This window comes from Corvus kubaryi, unplaced genomic scaffold (assembly GCF_017639235.1).
Source record: "Corvus kubaryi isolate FWS band 111438036 unplaced genomic scaffold, C.kubaryi_AGA036_p1.0 split1-131, whole genome shotgun sequence".
Lineage (NCBI taxonomy): Eukaryota > Metazoa > Chordata > Aves > Passeriformes > Corvidae > Corvus > Corvus kubaryi.
Genome location: NW_024582073.1, coordinates 622088 through 640347, shown reverse-complemented (window position 1 = coordinate 640347; position 18260 = coordinate 622088). Strand labels below are relative to the sequence as shown.

The following is an 18260-nucleotide window of genomic DNA, read 5'->3' as shown; positions in this document are numbered from 1 at the left end:
GGCCTCCCTGATATTTAGTTTATGTCTTGTATCTGTTAGTGATAAAAAAATTTTTTTGCTTCCTGTATTTTGCTTCCTGTATTCTTAATTCCTTAGTATCCTTGATTCTTCAGTGTCAATGCATTCAAAGATCAGAGAAACTGTATTTCTTTTCATATGCTGCAATTCAAATAGTGGTATGCTAATCCAAATTAAGCCTATCGGTTCAAACTCATTGGAGGCAGCATAGTACACTTGGCATCTGCTTGAGTCTTTTGGTTCATTGTGAGGACTAGCCATGTCTAACAGGCAAACTCCCAGCTCCAGAATCTTCATCGTGTCAAGCTGAATGTGCAGTTGGAAAGTGCATAGATATTTGTGAAAGCACAAATGCATGGGAATGCATGATGCATACAGAGCAAGATAAAAACTTTGAGCCTTCCTCCTCGCCTTGCAAAGACCGCTTTTTCTGATGCCACTTCTTTCATCACTGATATCATCCATGCCATAAAGATAGCTAATAGATAATTCTTAACACAGTGCCCACCTAATAGTCTGTGTTTTCTTAAAGATACTACCATTTCAGCATTGAATGAAAACTGTTGGTGTGCTAGTTTTTAGAAACAGAGGTAATATGATGTAGCTGGGAACTGAGGTGAAATAAATCCCTGCTAATATCTGATCTCTGGTGCTAATTTCTGTTCCAAATGTAGCAGTTTTATTTATATTTACATAATTGTATGCTGTAGTTGCATTTTTGTATGTTTGTTTTGCTACTATTTAGAATAGAAATCTGAAGTAAGTTTTATCTGAATGCAGATTTATCCAGAGACTCTCTAAATTATTAAGCTGCTATTGTGAAAAGGTTTCTGATGAGGCAAGTTTTTAAATATTACTAAATACAAAAACTGCACCAATTCACTGGAGATACCATTTCCTCCTCATTATCTTAGAAATGTTTGTTATAAACTTGCATTTCTCAAGAATGCTTGACCCATCTTGCCATAGTGACATTGATTTCAGGTGAAATAATAGTGATGTAATTTATAGAAGCTTATTGTTTCTGTCAGTGTTGGGATGGGGGGAGGAATAAAAGGAGGCAGAGGAAAATGCAAGAATATGGAACAATTCTCTGAGTCAGTTTAGGTTTGAAATAGAATGGTTTGTCACAGTGACCTGTTTCCCATACATGCTGTTATTTCATTCAGCAATAAACACATTCTTCCCACCTCACAACAAGGATTTCAAAACTGGTTGTTTTACAGACTTCTTCACAGCTTAATTGAAATCTTTTTACTTGCCACTCCTGTGGGGATGTGGTGTTTGCAAAAGTGTGGTCATGCATTTATTTTTGTAGAGGGAGGGGTGCAGCAAGGATATATACAACGTGTTACAGAAAAGAGAAGGAGCTCAATCTAAAAAACTTAAGCGCAGAGCAGAGTGGTGGCTTTTGTTGCAGGGAGCTGACTTACAATAGATCCAAAGATTCTACCCAGCCCTCTTAACAGGCAGTCACAGTGCATAGGAACGCTTGACCTTATTATCACAGCTGTATTTCGGAAAAGCTCTTCAACAATGGACGAAATCTATTGGTGCAGCATTAAATATTCTGTAACATAGAAAAAGTTGGCAAAAATAGAAAAATGTAGTGATTGCAATAATCAAACCTTTTATAGTCTTAAGCTGAAGTGAAATACTTCACTGAAGCTAAATTTGCACTTAGGAAAGTGTCTAGCAGTAAAGAGTTAAATAAAAAGAATGTCATGCATGTGTTTGTGATTCTAAATCCAGAAGTGTTACATTTCCTTTGTTGGCATTAGTTTCTGCTGAATATACAGGATATATATGGTGAAGACTAAGCCCTTCTGTTACTGGTCTGAAGTGTTCTAACAGAAGTGTGGCATGCTTGGCTGAAAAGACTGGAGGTTTTAACAGATCAAAGCATATACATTTTGTTCTTGCAGGATATTTTCCTGCTTACCCATTTGAGTTGTATTGACCAACTTCATTAAAAGGAATTTTATCTGGAACAAGACTTCCATTAACAATCACTAGTGTGTAAAGTAGTGGTGCATGGTAGAATTTTGTCTTGAGTACTTACAGCAAAAGCTTTTGAATTGTTTTTTGTTTGATATTTTTTCCCTCCAAGTATTAATTGCCATTTCTAAGGGTGGCACCAGTCTTTGTGGCTCTTGATGACAAAAAGATGGATAGGAAGCTATTGAAAGGTGCCATTTGTCTGATCTTATGTAATTCTCTACTTGCTGCTGCTGTGAGAGATGGAATCTTAATATTGTCAGAGGATGTAGACTAACTATTGAATATTCAGGGCAATGCAAGCATCATGAGATATTTCTGCTAGGATTGCTTTATTTTTCCTGTGTTTTTTGAGATTTTCCCCATCCTCAACCCAGATGTTCAACAGCCAACTCCTTTAGTGGCTATGCTGCAATCTACTCTTTTTCTCTTGTAACTGTGGTGAGCCTTGAGATTAATGCTTTGTGGGAGGGCTTGTGCTGCCTTTCTACAGAGGTACTCAACAGAAAGATGTTTTAGGAGAACTTGTGTTTTTTGAAGTCACCTGCAAGTCCTGTTGCTGGAAGGACGCAGATGAGGCATTGGCTATGCCACTTGTTCACTTCCAATTAACCGTCCTATTCTGTTTCCCATAGAGCCTGTGAAAAGAAAATGTTTTGCCCAGACATAGCCAGGAAAGGAAAGCTTTTTAGAATATGTGACAATAAATATTTTCAGTTGTCATTGTTCACAGCTCTGTTATCTCAGTGTGAAAGTATTACCTCAAGAAGGTTAATAGACAACTGTCACATCATTTTCTTTTTTCCCCCCTGCCCTTCCTAAATTCACAGTACTAATGCAACTTTTTTTCCGTGTTATTTGGTTGGTTGGTTGGTTTGTTTGGGGTTTGTGAATGTTTTAATTTTCATTCCCTCTTTCTTTGTAACTAAGGACAACTAACTTCATGATACCAAAAGATGTATCCTAACAATAACAGACATATCTTCTGTGTGCTGTAAAAGCATAAAAATATAAAGCAGGAGAGGATGACCCACCGTTGTCTAGAATACTAGATAAATAATGGATTTGATACGATGGCAAACAAAATTGCTGCAAAAACAAGGGCAGATTTGACTGTAGTTGAAACAGCTGTTATTTGCACTATCTGGTTTTTGGAGAATAGTTGTTTGAACATTTGACAGCTGTAATATCGCCTCATATAGGTTTTGTTCATATTATTTAGCACAGGCTGTCTATTTTGTTGGTATAAGTAGACTACAGCTGTTTTTGTCAGAAGCATTGAGTAGCTGTGCACCTGTGGTATACAATCCTGTTTCTCTTGGCCTTTCTCTTTTAAGTGAAATTGAAGTCTTTATTGCTATTCTTACATACTCTGCTTTTTATCAGCTGAGAGACAAAATTGAAGGCTTTTTTGTTGTAGCAGACCAGCTTTGAAAACTTTATAAGTGGATTTTAATTTTCCTTATATAAGGTCATATTAATAAAAAAAATTACACTATAGCTGGAAAATGGAACATGAAGTATGCTGCCTGTATTTTGATCTCTCTTTCATCCTTCATTGGGTAATTGCTTCTCTGTTTTCCAGTTTGACAATTAAGGATCAAGATGGCAGTGCTTTCCTTTCACTGTCAAAAGCTGGGATAGTTGGATAAAATATCTCCTGACATTGCTGTGTCCTGTGTGTTGCTGCTTTGGAGAATATGGGATGCTTTGATCAGTAGTTGGTTAAGCTGGGCAAATCCAAACGTTGCTGTTTGCTTCATGAAAGGCCAGGTTGGGTCTAGCAAGATTTACTAGCACAGCGTCAGTCCCATGTGAACACAGCAATGGTATTTGTGGGGCCAACTTGTACCTGCAAAAAGGTTAATGGCTTTTGTGCAGCAAAGAAATGGAATCCTCTTGTGGCTTCATCCATGGCACAGTTAACTAACACAAGAGCAAATCATTCCGCTGTAATTGAGAGTTGACCAAGTTTACTTTTCGTGAAACTCAATAGTTAAAATTCTAAACTAATTGTTAGAGAGAATTAGTTCAAGTAAGAGCAAAGTCTTGTGACAAACTATTAACGTCATACATCAAAAACTTGTGGTTGTTGTCTGCTGTTGTTGACAGCAACTGTTTGACTGCTTGTCATTGTGAAATTAAGCCAACACAGACAAATTGCTCTGTTTTCCGCTCTTATTGCATCTCTTCAGGTTATCCTTCTTTTGCCCTTATCACTAATATTACAAATAGGTGTTTATCCTGAAGAGATTGGTAATTAATTCAGATAATGTCCATCAGCACCTTTTGAAAAATGCTTATGAATGCCCTCTGAAAACAAGATTTCATGTGGGAGAATTACATTCATTACTTCTGTCAGAAATGGAACATGCACAGATGTGTTGAAACACTGAACTGTGTTTGTCTTAAGTGTTACAACAGCTTAGTCTTCAGATTGCAAAGAATATTTTCACAGCTTTTAAGGATTGGAAACCCCTCACCCCTTCCCTTAATGAAAGCATAAATTCTACAAAAAATGGAAGTGACCACCTAAGAAGAAATTGAGATTGTGGATATCAGTAACTGCTGATTTAACCTAACCTTCATTCAGATTATTTTCTTGAAGGATCTGATTAATTATTCTCTTACGTTTACAGGGCTAATTACAACCACATCCAGAAAACTAGATCGAGAGCAGCAGGGAGAGCACATACTGGAGGTAAATAATTTATTTAGCTTGCTGAAAAACAGTGACTGTAAGTTCATTGCTCATTTACAGAGAATTAAGTTTGCCAGACTTGATTACTATATGAAGAATGTAAAAAACTGGATTTCAGAAGTAATTTCCTTCTATGTTCATTGTGTTGCAATGCAGATAACCACCTATCTTATAAAAACTGTGTGTTGGGGGGTTTTTGCTAAAAAAGAGTAAAAGTACAGATTGAATGCAATTTTTTTCCTGTATCTCAAAACAAAGATTTTCATTCAAAGGCATGATTGCTAAAAGGAGTGCGATTCCTCTTTTTATCTTCCTGTGTAATTATTGGAATAGCTATTTCACCCTAACTTTTGCTGAATATAGGCTTCTGAAGAAGAAGTGCAGAATGTTTTTATAATATGGAGAATACAAAAGGGTGGTATGTGAGTAGCCCTATTTTCTGCATAATGTGTTTACCAGTCATATCAGTTGCAAGACATGCGTTATAGAGCCGGAGTCCTAGAGCATGGAACTTGTGGCATAATGCTTTTATTTAGCTACATTTAATTGACTGGAGTTTATTTAAGAGCTTTTCGCATTCTCTGTCAAACAGCATGAAAGGAAAACACACAGAGAACTTGGAGTCATCCAGTTTCACAATGTTGTCAAGTAGTGTAAAGGCATGGTTCTTCACCTGTAGTGAAGATTTAATATTCACAGCGATCCTTATGTCCTAAGATTTATTTGGAATGTTTATTGTGCCTCTTGTCGTGGGTGATAGATAAAAGACCGCAATGGGAGTTGGCCAAATTAATGTTAAAGACAGAGAAACAACTCTAGACTTACTCAGAACTTGTGAAATCCTTAGAAAGGTGTTCCAATAGGAAGGCAATGACTGCAGAGACTTGGAGATGAATGTAGTTATTCCCTGATAGCACAAACTATCCTTTTGCATAATTGCAGTATATGTGCAGTCTTTCTGAGCCTTTTGTATCCCTTTGGTACATTGCAAGCTGGATTCATGCAGCTGTTGGACCAATTTTTTAATCGTTATTTTCATTTCTGTATCAGCTTTGAAAAGAACACTTTGTAGCTAAGCAGCAATGGGGCAGAATTTCTACAGTGTGTTTCTAGAAGTAATAGTAACAAAATTAATTAAATGGTAAATCTGATTTAGTACTCGACATAGTATTCCTGTAAATTTTAAAGTAATTATATAATTCTCTTTTCAAATTGCCTCATCAAATCTGGTTGTCTCAGTTTTCCAAAGCACTTCATGTCCATTGTGTCTTATTTCTTGACCACTGCTATGTATACTGGTTGTAAAATTAGCATATCATGACTTTTACTTCTCTATATATTATACTGGGTTTTGTATGAGATTTATACAGCGTATAAAATGAGCTGTGGATTGTTTTCTGATCCTGAAGCCACATGGCTCATATGGCTTTGATTGCTTACGCGTTATCCCTGGAACAGGGTGTCCACATCCAAGTTGCCTGTTGAAAATTGTGTCTAAATTGTGTGAATTCTCAGGCTGCAGCTAAGCAACGTGTGTGTCTGTGTGTGTGCTACTTTTTCTGCGCCAAAACTTATGCCAGAGGTCACACTCATGGTGTAATGTTATGGGCAGTTGTCTGCTAGCAGTCATGCTAATTTAAGCTTGAGTTTATAACCTTAAGCTAACATGTACAGAACTCAGAAAGTTTATTTTTAGGATTACAATGTCACGTCAGGGTACATAAATCTTCCTGCTTTCATCATTCTGTATAAAATAGCAGTTTAAGCTCATTGCTCTTTAGGTTGTAACATTGTTTATTGCCTGCTGGTATAATTTATAATTCTTCATTCTTTGTTCTTTTGAACAAAGAATGAAGAATTATAAATTACAATTATAAATTACAAAATATAAATAGGTTGTTAAAGTTTTAACTAAAAGTCTGTGAAGTATCTGACAGAGGAACTCTTTAACTACAGAGCGATACTGACAGCCCGGCCTAAAGTAGCAGTTTTCCCATGCACTAGTTTTATGTTTACAACTGTGATAATAGGTGGGAAAGAAACCCAGAAATGCACAGAATGGTGGACAGTATTATGACCCAAGTGCTGAGCATCTGGCTAATTAAATGAGCATTGAAATGTTGACCAGATGGGTTGCTGGGTTTATTACTTTTTGCTATTAAATTTGATCTTTGATTGCACTTCTGCTTGCATAATATTAACTAATATGCCCCATGTTTTTTATTCCCAATTTCTAAGTATTTTCTGAGTGCCAGCTGGCACTTCCTTGTGCAGTTATTATAGATTAGCTTCATGTTATTCTCTCATGTCATAGTATTCTCTTTGTTATGTCAGTAATGCCTTCAAAACTGATGTTGCATTCAAATCAAATAGATTTTTCTCAAATTTGCCTTTGTTTTTTGCTTGGTTCAGGGCAATGCTAATTTTATGTTAATGGACATGTTATCCCATACCCTTTGTAATTTCCTCATTTGGAATATGCTTTGGTTTTCTCATTGGGTTTGGTTGGGGGTCTTTTTGTGAACTGAAAGGTATGTGGAGGTGTTCCTTTACAAGTACTAAAGGGAACAGATATTCATATATGTGGAAATCATACCATCTGTTAGAGATGAGCATGAATATTTGCATTTCATGTTGCATTTCATAAGTCAAAATATTAAGATAATAGCTGAATATACTTTTGTAGTGCCTTTTGTGAATACTCACCTAATAGCTTTAGGCAACTGCTTTAACTGAAGCTAGGGGATAACATTGCAGTTGTTTAGGCAGTTGTAGGAAAATGTCATTTAGGGAGGAGCATTGTTGGAAGGACCCTGTTTGAGCACTAACTTTACCCTTTTTAATAAAAACAGGTAACAGTAACAGACAACGGTACTCCTGCAAAATCAACAGTTGCATGGGTGATTGTGAAGGTCTTAGATGAGAATGATAACAAGCCTCAATTCTTGCAAAAATTCTACAAAATTCGGCTTCCAGAGCGTGGTAAGCCAGAGCGAGAGAGAACTGCTAGGAGAGAGCCAATCTATCGAGTTATTGCTGCAGATAAAGATGAAGGCCCCAATGCAGAGATCTCCTACAGCATTGAAGATGGTGATGAACATGGCAAATTCTTTATTGAACCAAAAACTGGAGTGGTTTCATCAAAGAAATTTTCTGCGGCAAGGGACTACGATATCCTTTCAGTGAGTGAAAATCTTGTATATCATGAATATGTAAAGTGTTCTTTTTTCTGTTCATTTCTTATTCAGTAGCTGGCAGGTGAGTGACTGCAGTATCTGACGGAAGAAAGCTTCAACAAATCCAGAAGTAATGTTTTGTGCGTTTGTTTGGTTTTCATTAAAGGATTATTTCAGATGTTTGTATTGTGTATCAAGAATGTCTGTTCTTTTTCAGAACTTGACAGATAATGTATGTCATGAGGGAACATAAACAATCAGTTTGACTCACCTTTGGGAAGAAAGCAAAATAAAAGTGAATTTATGGTAACATAACAGTTTGTGCTGCTATCAGGTGCTGCATACTTTTTCTCCATTTGCTGCCCAGATAATGAAGGGCAAGTGGCACTTTGAGAGACACTTAACCTTTCTGGAAATATCTCACACGAGCAAACATGCTTGGAGCTTATTAGTGCTTTCTATTTATGTGACATAATGATTTATGTAATCCTGTAGCCTAAAAGATGTGTCTGTTTCACAGATTAAAGCTGTAGATAATGGTCGTCCACAAAAATCTTCGACTACACGGCTTTACATAGAATGGATTCCAAAGCCCGTCCCACCCACAGAGCCTATTTATTTTGAGGAATCATTTTTTTCTTTTACGGTGATGGAAAGTGACCCAGTTGCTCACATGATTGGTGTAATAGCTGTTGAACCTCTTGGAACACCACTTTGGTTTGACATAACGGGTAAGGATGCCTTAAGGGCCTTTATTATTAGAAACAAATGCATGGAGTCTGAGATACTGTAGGGCTCACTGCAGCTTGGTTTTAATCACACTTCCAAATAATGCAAGCTTTTGAATTCTTTAAATGCAGATGCAGACTTTATAAGTCAAAATTATTTAATTTTTATCAATGCTTTTCTGTATCAAAGATTAAAATTAAGTTGCAAAATATCTGCTGTGTTGCAGTTTTAAAAATGGCTTGTGAGTATTGTGTCACTGAAGTTAAAACTAATGAAGTCAATCTCCTAGACTGTATGATAGGAAAGGAAATAAAATTCTAGTTTTCTGCAGATCAAGATAGTACACACAAAGAGAGATTGTACCGTTCACACGGATTTCTTCTTCTCTGGGCTGCTTCTCAGTTTGCTGTCCTCTGATTCAGTACTAAAAGGAAAGCTTGCAATGTTCCTAACACCAGCAATCTTCTTCCTGTACATATTCTTTCTACTAAATCATATCTTAGCCTATACCATTGAAAGGGGATTTCTAACCAGTAATATGATTATATGTTGATGTCATGGTAACAAAATTAATAGTACATTTTTGAAGTTTAGACTTAGCCGCTAGACTTGTGAGCACCAGTAATACACAGAGTGTTCACTGCATAGCTGATAGTAAAACCAAGTTCTGTTGTGTGTTAAGTGTGTTAGAATCAAGGAGAATGGCATAGCTTTGTTTCAGGAGATGTGCCTTGTAGTGAACTGCTTCTAGTCTTAAGCAAAATCTTTCTGTCAGTCTATCAGACTGTGATTTTTCTACTACATTCACAAGAGAGAGAAGGATCTTTTTAATCTTGGTTACTACTGAAAACTTTAGTCATTATTATGGTGTTAAGTTGCTGGGAAGAGCATATTTTAAATGATTTCTCAATAATTTAAGTATTTTAAGCATCTGGTTTGCTGGTGTGTATTTCCTGAGCCATGCTGAGAACAGCAACAGTTAAAAATAAAGTTTATGAAACTGACACATGTAGCAGGAATATATATAAATGCCAAATACTTTGAGGGTGTTTTCAAAAAAATTTCAGGCACATGCAAACAGATACAATTCTTCCCTAAAATCATGCTTCATGCATGAACAACCTGTGATGATATTGATAATCATTGCTAATGCATTAATACTTACAAAAAAATTTTTAAGTGGTTCTTTCTAAAGTATTCTTGAAAAAAGTGTTCCTGTCCAAATAGATTATAGTTTAATAAAAAGTTTAGGTGTTTAGACAAATCTAGGGGTTACAAATCTGTACAACAGTGTGGAGGAACTAAAAAGTTGGGGATGCTTTCTTGCATTCTCATAGGAGCAAAGTTCTGCATTAGAGGTATTTTGGAACCGGGGCTGCTCTTTCACTGATCTCCCAAACAGACCTAAACACACAGATATTGGAGTAAAAAAGCAGAAAGTATAAACATAAGTGAGCAGGAAAAATTAGAAGGTATCATGTACTCCAATTCAAATTAGGTTTATCCTAATTTGTCAACAGCAAACATAAATATCTGTAGACTGAAATGAGTCCATTAAAGGAAAGGTTAAGAGTGACATGGCCAGAACAACATGAGCAGTTCATGGAGATGAAAGAGAGTAGATAGAAGAGGCCTCAGATGTTTTGGGAGTTTGAACACAGTACAGTAGAGATGTTTTCTGAGGCCTTTTATTAGCAAAATTTGTTAATTAGATTGAGGACGTACTTTTCTATAGTTCTTAGTGTGCTCCAACTGCTATGCACTCTGAACAGTGTGTACATCTGAATAGAATTCTGGCTGATAGTATTATTTCGATCTGCTCCGTCTAAGTGTGGAGCAGTTTGGTCATTTACATATTTTTATTGTATGCCTAATGCAGAAAATGAATGATCTTTTCCTGCCCTCTTTAGAAAGACATATACAGAAAACTCCGTGGGGAAAGAGCATAACTAGTCCAAGCATTGTAAAATAAACATTTTATTTTGACAGTTTTCTTAGTTAAAATGTTTTAGAAAGTTTGATATGTGATCATGTTGTGAAGTATGGGCTACTCTTACAGGTGGTCACTTTACTACCCTCTTTTACTGTTTCTAATAGCATGAATGAATTTGATTGACAGCTTTCCTTTGTGTTCTCTGCTTGCTTTCCATGCTTTCTTTCTTTTTGGCTGAGCCAGGAGACAAGCTTGCTAGTGAAGTATTTTACATCTTACAGATGGCTTGTGACCTGAACTGTACAGCAGAAGGTATCTGCTGAGATCACATAATTTATTACCAGATTATGAGATCTGAAATGAAAGCGTACATTTATAAACTATTTATTTTATTAACCCTTCGGAAATCAAAGTGCTCACGGTTGCATTTGTGACAGGTTCGTTTTTGTTTTGTTTTGTCATCGTTACATTTATACAGCATCAATTCTGAGCATCCAGTTTTGGCTTTGGCCAAAACTGTTGCTGTTACACTTTCAGTGTACTCGATGCAGAAGTTTGGGTTGAGTTCTGCTTCAGCGGATAACCAGATATAACTATTACTACAAACATAGGCAAGGCCCATTCTTGATAAGGAAGGGAAAAATTTTGGTTAGGGAGCTTGTCCTTGTGTCAGGAAAACTGATTGTGCCAATTCATACCGATTCACTTTACTCTTCCCTTAAAATGTAGAGGACTTCATTGAGCCATCTGAGAAAATGGCAAAACTAGATTCATCTTCTAAAACTGACATACTGCACAAAGCCCATTAAAAAAATTCATGTACATCTGTTAAGAAAAGAAAAAAGCTGCTGCCTTTCATGCTGTCCAGTTTCTATCCATTTGAGTGATTCAGAAACTGCTGCTGGGCTAGTAAGAGGAGTTGACTTTCGATTGAACTAGAAAAATTACGTGATGTTGGTCATTATCAAATATCTCAAATCCAGTGAAGCAGAATCCAGCTCATCTTTCCTAAAATGATATGTTTGTCATGCAGTGGAACCTTCTAAAGGTGAAATTCTTTTTACACGTGAATGGGGGCCCATTTCAGTATTTACTGTTTTTTTCTTGGACTGAGTTCAAATTTGCAACCTTTGGAATTTCACCCTCTCACTTCTAACCTTGGCTTTTCATAAAAGGCATTTAGTGATTTGCAAAGCTTAGCATGTATAATCTTGTTAAAGAAAAGAAAAAGCACTCAGATGATATCTGAATGCTATCTGCTATTCTTGTGAAATATAATTAGAAAAACACATGCCCGTAATTAGGAGAAATTGGTTTGCCATATCTAGCACTGGCTTGAACAAAATAAAAATTGATTCTTCCATTTCAGGCAGTTTATTGAGAGGTCTAAAGCAATTGTAGTTAAATGGCAGTATTTATCATCACTAATAGTATTTGGACTTAATGGACATTGTATTCTCAGGACAGTCTGCTCCAGGTGACAGGATGATGATCAATTAAATGTTTAAGCGACTGAGTGTAGCTATTGATCTACACAGTTATTTAACTATATTTCAAAGAGTAATATGAAAGTTTCACAAGGGAAATTAAGATAATTTGCTTCAGAAGAGGAACTTGGCCATATTTAAACATTGGGCATTTAAACCTCTAGCACTATTCTGAATCCTGCCTATCTCAGTAGGAGTGAGATAGTGAATTCTTTAGATACTCAACATTAAGATGAGAATCCTTTGGAGGTACTGTAGCTTTTTCGGCCTTATCTATAGTCATATATGAATATAATAATATGTACTCTGCTCCAAAAGACAAAAATTTGACTGTATGTCTGATTTGGGATTTTAATTTATTTTGATAAAAAGTATGTTTTTCACTTATTAGCTGACAATCTGCCCAAAGTGAACTATTGCATCTGGCCCAGTAATTCTCAATTTCCTGCTATATGGAATGATTAAATTCCGTGGATTTTTTTTTTTTTAAGTAGAGAATCATGCTAATAAGAATTTACCTGCTGACTTTCCATGAGCCAGACAAATCAGCTTTGTCCAAAACTACTCAGTTTTAAATATCTATTAGCAGCATATCATGTTACCAGGAAAAAAACCCAAAGTGTTTAAACTAAATGTATGTATAAGTATGTGTATATATAGTTCCACCTTCATTAAGCATCGGAAGACAGAACATGATCATACATGAAAACAATGAAGCAATGATGCATTTTATTAACTTTTCCCTCTCACAATTCCCTGAACAAGGTGGCAACTATGACAGTCGATTTGATGTGGACAAGGGCACAGGAACTATCATTGTTGCAAGACCTCTTGATGCAGAACAGAAATCAAATTACAACTTGACAGTAGAAGCAACAGATGGAACCAGATCTATCAGCACTCAGGTAATGAACTTTCTGATGAAGCAATTATAAAAAGTGTGTGTAGCTGGAGGGTAGGGAAGGTGTTGTATTTTCTTCTTACCATTTTTTTCATCCTAGACAATGAACATGGTTTATTTAAATTAGGGACTTTGTCTAAAATAGAAGTAAGTTCTGTTATTCACCGAGCCATATTGTTTGGTAGTTTAGGTGGAAGGTTGTGTATTACTATACTGTAGTCTGGACCAACAGCTTTTAAGTTATATCATGTTCGTACAGCTAAATAAATGAAAACAGAAGCTAAGCCCTGGCATGCATGATTTTCTCACAAGAAAAGGATTAGTGCTACTTACCTGAATTACTCCTCTTTACCCAGTTCCCCCAAAGTCACTAAATAAATTGATTGCTGTACTTGAGGTTTAAAGACAACCATTGTAAAATTTTGTTGTTCCCCTTCCCCTGCAAGATCTGTGGATGACTAGCTGTACAATGTCCAAGTAATGTTTTATGAAACTGAGCTGCTTCTTCTGCATAATGTACATATAGAAACAAGATTTAGATTATAACATCTCTTTGTATCATCCCAAATACCTTATTTTAGCTTTGGTGGAAGTAGAGATTGCTAAACAATCTCCAAAAACCAGCAACCTCAGACAAATCAATGTTTTAAAATTACGTTTTTACTAAGGCTCTGTGATGGTGGCAGTTCTTTGCAGTTGGACTAGTAAGTTCACTTGAAGGTGCAGAAGCCTTTTGTGGCAGTACTGGAAATAATTCATAGTAAAGTAGTTTATGATGTATACCCTGCCTATTTTCCCCATCTAGTTTCTTTCCCCAGCCCAGAACCTAAATATGTTTAAGAGTACAGTTTTTCTGAGCTTGGTGTGAACAGAGCCATGATCATAGAGGAGCTTCTCTGTTCTTTCAGATAGGAAGGAAAGGCTTTGTTTACCGATTAAACACTGTTGGACTTGGACAGTGATGTGTCTGTGTTACCTATCCCTATCATTGACCTACCCCTCAGGCACTCAAAGAGCAATAAGTGGATTGCTGCTGTCTTTTCTGTACATAGAGATCTGCGTTACAAATGCAATTTCTTCTTGTTCAGCTTCTGTGCAGCACATATGTTTTTCTGTTATCTTTTCTAATGTCTTATATGTTGTCTTCTGCTTTTGGCCAGAGGAAAAGATGTTTCTTGTCAATGTTCAGGATTTTAAACAGAATCTTTATTGAGCTGACTGCATGTCTGGAGGCTTGATAGGTCAAATAGAGTAAATTTGATAGTAGAAGGTAACCAGATTTAGCAGTTTCCTTTGAAAAATGCCTTTTCCTTTAGTGGTGACAATTGTGAGTGATTTTTCTAGACCATGAATCTTCAAAGACAGCAACATGTTTCCTAGCAGGAACTTGCTGCAATCATAGTTGTGGTTCCATTGCCTCTGGTGCTGATAACCACCATAAGATGTTTGGAGAATCCTGCTGTAAATTTATTAAATTTGCCTACTTGTAGTAAAAATATTGAGCAGATCTACTGATTACAGAATGCTGGATAGAAGGCAGGACAAAAAATAGAAGAAACACAAATTCAGCTAAAAGTCAAAAAGATAGCAAGAGGCTTTTCCATACACATTTCCCCCCCCTTCCAAAAATGCAGTCAAAAATGCCATCATACAGTGTGTTTTGGGGCAGCCCAGGGACTTAATATGGGGCCTTGGTGAGTGCAGATAGCCTATCCAGTACTGCTGCTTGCATAGCTGAATCTGTGTAGACATCCTGAGCTGTCACAGTTGAACCATAATCTGCTTTGTCTTTTAGAACAACCAAGAATTGGAAGGTCAAAAAATTACTTTAACCCTCACCACTTCTCTTCCTCTCAGTCATGTGATAAATTTAGTTCTTCTTGGAAGTGCACAGTGTACCTTTAGTTCAAGTTCTTTAAATGAACTTGTTATTTTAGCATTTTATAAAGCTAAGTGAACATTATAAACATTTACCACAGCGCTCTTCTCCAGAAGAATTGGAGTAGTCATCTCAAATTTGTCATTTCTGTGATCGCTTTTTCTGTGATTGTTTTTCATATCTTTGTCTTCCTCTCTGTTAGGCTTGGCAGGATCAGAGATTGTGGTTTCTGTTGCAAACAAGCACAAAGACTTCCTTTGCGTCGTCTTCCTTTCGCCCTGCTTGTGGGATAAGCACAGGTTATGCTGTTGCTGTTGGAGTCTCATGTTAATATGGTGCAATGATTGAGGAGTGTGGATTAGCTCAAATTCTGCAACTGTTGGTGCATGATCCTGATTTTAGTTGATTCTCTTATCTCCCCCATAACTCCTGGCCCACCCAAATGGACTCATCTGTTAAGATAACCCTCAGGACTATCACTCAGAAGATGCATTTCAAATCAAGCTTAATTTAGGGGGTTAAAAATGTTGATACAAAATCAAAACTGAAGGTGTGATTTATGGCTGCCAGTGTGTAAATTCCGTTGCTCATTGCTGAAATACTGATAAAACTTTAAATGTTCATGTGGCATTGGATTCTTCTAAGAGCTGATAAACAGTTAAAATGGAGTGACATGCAAAAGAAATTCTGAATTCTGAATGCATGCATGAGGAACAACAATAGGCCATACAGAGCTTTTAGCTTAGAAAGTAATTGCTATAAACCCTGGATATACAGTAAACAATTTAACAGACCTTGATTAACAGCAGAGTAAGTCATTTTACATTTAATTTGAAAAAGGAAATGACATTTGCAAGAAATAGGGGAGGGGCACAAGAAATGAAAATCTTATTGTGTAAAAGCAGTGTATTGAATCTGACTTTAAACTGGAAGGCATTTGCTGGCCTTGGGCCATTAACATCTGTAGGGCATTTGACTCTTTCAGGACTTCAGTTAAATAGCTTTTTTGAAAAATAAAGCAATAGTAGGAGTGGAGGCTATTGGAATTTTGCATGCATCTAAATACCAAATGCATGAGGCAAAGCAAGGACAAACAAATTCCTACAGTAATGGTATTTGACGTTATGTTAGAAATGACTAGTGTCACACTTCAAAGGATTATGATTAAAAATAAAATAAAAATACAGAAACTAAATAACTGAAAGCCAAAAGTCAGGGTACCTATGTACTGAAACAGAAAAGGTTATTCACAGACTGTAAGTAGCAATAAATGAATTATTGAATTGATTTTGGGGGGAAAACAAAAAGTAAAGGTCCTGTTTCTAGCTGTAGCCACTTGAAGTCATTGCTATGTCTATCAATTTTTTACATTGAAAGTAATACCTCAGATGGTTTACAGCTAATTGCAGCATTTTACCTATTGCTTTGCTATTGCAGAATATTTAATCTTGCTTTATGCAAAATTTATATGGATATGATACTTTGGGAATGAAGTATCGAATAATCTTCTAATGCATACTAAATATGATTTTTGCTTGCAATTACACTGCTCTACGGAGACATTTAGAACTGGAAGGAACTTAGATTATATCTGGATAATACAACTTTTTATTTATGAAAATTATTATAAACATGTCAATGTCACTAATGTAATTATGGGAGAGGAGTAGACTTTAAACTCCACATAGAATCAGTAAATGAAAGATTATATTAAAGAATCTGAAGGAACATTATGTTTAAATATTGCACATTGAGTATGTTTTGTCAATGGCACATATTTCCTCTGTAACTTAGTAGCGATCAGTGCATCCCTATGCAAAATTAGGTTTCACCTGCCAGATTATTAATACATTTGAAGTCCTTCCTCAAAATAATCCTGGGCTGCTTTGTTCTCTGTATAACCAGTGTGCATTGCTCTCAGTGGGATCTGTGGGCAGAAAGCAGCTGTGCAACACAGCCCTTCCATATCTTTGCAAAATGAGTGAAGTTTCTTTAGTTCCAGAACATTTTGTTTCAAAGATCACATTATGGTCTGTTAATGTCAAGCTTTTCTATGTTGTGACTCTTTAATGTGCAACTCTTTCTTAAGAGATAACATCAGTATATTTCATTTTAATTGAATCTTATAATTTCATTGAGATGTTCAGTAGCTTATTTTATGCTATGTTATGTTGGAATTACACAAGTTCTTCATGTGTTTTGTTCTCAGACACGCTAAACCATATTTTTCTGTGTGGGCCTTTAAAACTGCACTCACAATTATTAATTCAAGTGCTTTCAGTTTAACTTCAAGGTCTTAACAGTTTACATGACAATTTGGTCCTCTTACGTTTAAAAGGTAATTGCACATCTAGCACCTGTCACCCTCAGTTAGAATTCTGACTTGAGAGTAGGGTTTCCTTAGTAAATTTATTTAATAGTTTACATTGGAAAGAGCCCCTGGAGTTCAAGCTAAAACTCCTGGTCAAAGCAGAGCAAACTGCAAAGTTGATCAAGTTTTTCAGTGACTTGTCAGGTTCTGACTGCCTGGGATGACAAGGCACAGCACCACTTCCTTGGACTTGGTTTTATGCTGGTGTTTAACAACTGTCCTTGAAAAAATTTTTTTCTTACGTCTAGTTGTATTTTCTCTTATTGGAGCTTGTGAGTGTTGCCTCCTGTCCTTTCACTGCATCTCTGAGAAGTCTGGCTCTCTTTCCTGCACCCCTCCAGTGGACAGATGGCTTTTCAATCCCCACTGATTTTAATGACCTGTCATTGGATTTGTTTCCTTTTGTCAAGATCTCTCCTGGACTGCAGGACTTAAAACTGTAGTGGATCTACATTCCCACCAGTGAGTGTCAAACAGAAGGGGGTAATTTCTTCCCCTTATTAAAGCAGCCCAGTGTGCAGTTAGACAAGTTACCAGAAGGGAGCCCATCAGGTCACATTATGCTTGTCCACCAGAACCTGTGCAGGGGCATAAAGTAATAATATCACTGAAAGAGATGAATCCTAGAGTATGTAGATAAAACACTTTTCACTTGAGTCTAAGATAAACTTTGGATTTCATGTGCATTTAAAATCATTGCACTAATATATCAAGTTGTGTATTTGTAGTTGTGTTTACCAGTGTGGAGAAAAACTGCAGCCTGAGCAAGTAATGTGACAAGTAATGGAATACCTGAGCTAACTATTTGTAGTGACTGAGTCATTATATTTATTCCTTAGCAATATTTTTTTTTAATAATTCATATTTAATAGTGCTGTACATTTTGAGGAGCTAACTCCTTATCTGTTTAGCCCAACAGTACTTTTTGGAGGATGTCTCCTTATGTGTCATTTTAACTGCTTTGCTAGCTAATACCAGAGTTGCTGCTAAATCCTGATGGTATGATCAACAGCTTACTTTTCAGTTAAGCTCATTGGATATGTGGTTAGTCCTGCAGGTACTGATGC

General features: G+C 36.4%; 1 protein-coding gene across 8 annotated transcripts in view; it reads left to right on the top strand.

The window, feature by feature from the left end:
• FAT1 (FAT atypical cadherin 1) overlaps positions 1–18260 on the top strand; it is a 108376-nt gene that overhangs the window by 51806 nt on the left and 38310 nt on the right. For all 8 annotated transcript variants that reach the window (XR_006020605.1, XR_006020606.1, XM_042053748.1 and 5 more), the window contains exons 4-7: positions 4656–4717; positions 7570–7899; positions 8414–8624; positions 12808–12947. Coding sequence is in view for 6 of the 8 variants with exons in the window: in XM_042053748.1 (XP_041909682.1) it covers positions 4656–4717; positions 7570–7899; positions 8414–8624; positions 12808–12947 (743 nt within the window). In the remaining 2 variants the exon portion in view is untranslated. The remainder of the gene's footprint in view (positions 1–4655; positions 4718–7569; positions 7900–8413; positions 8625–12807; positions 12948–18260) is intronic.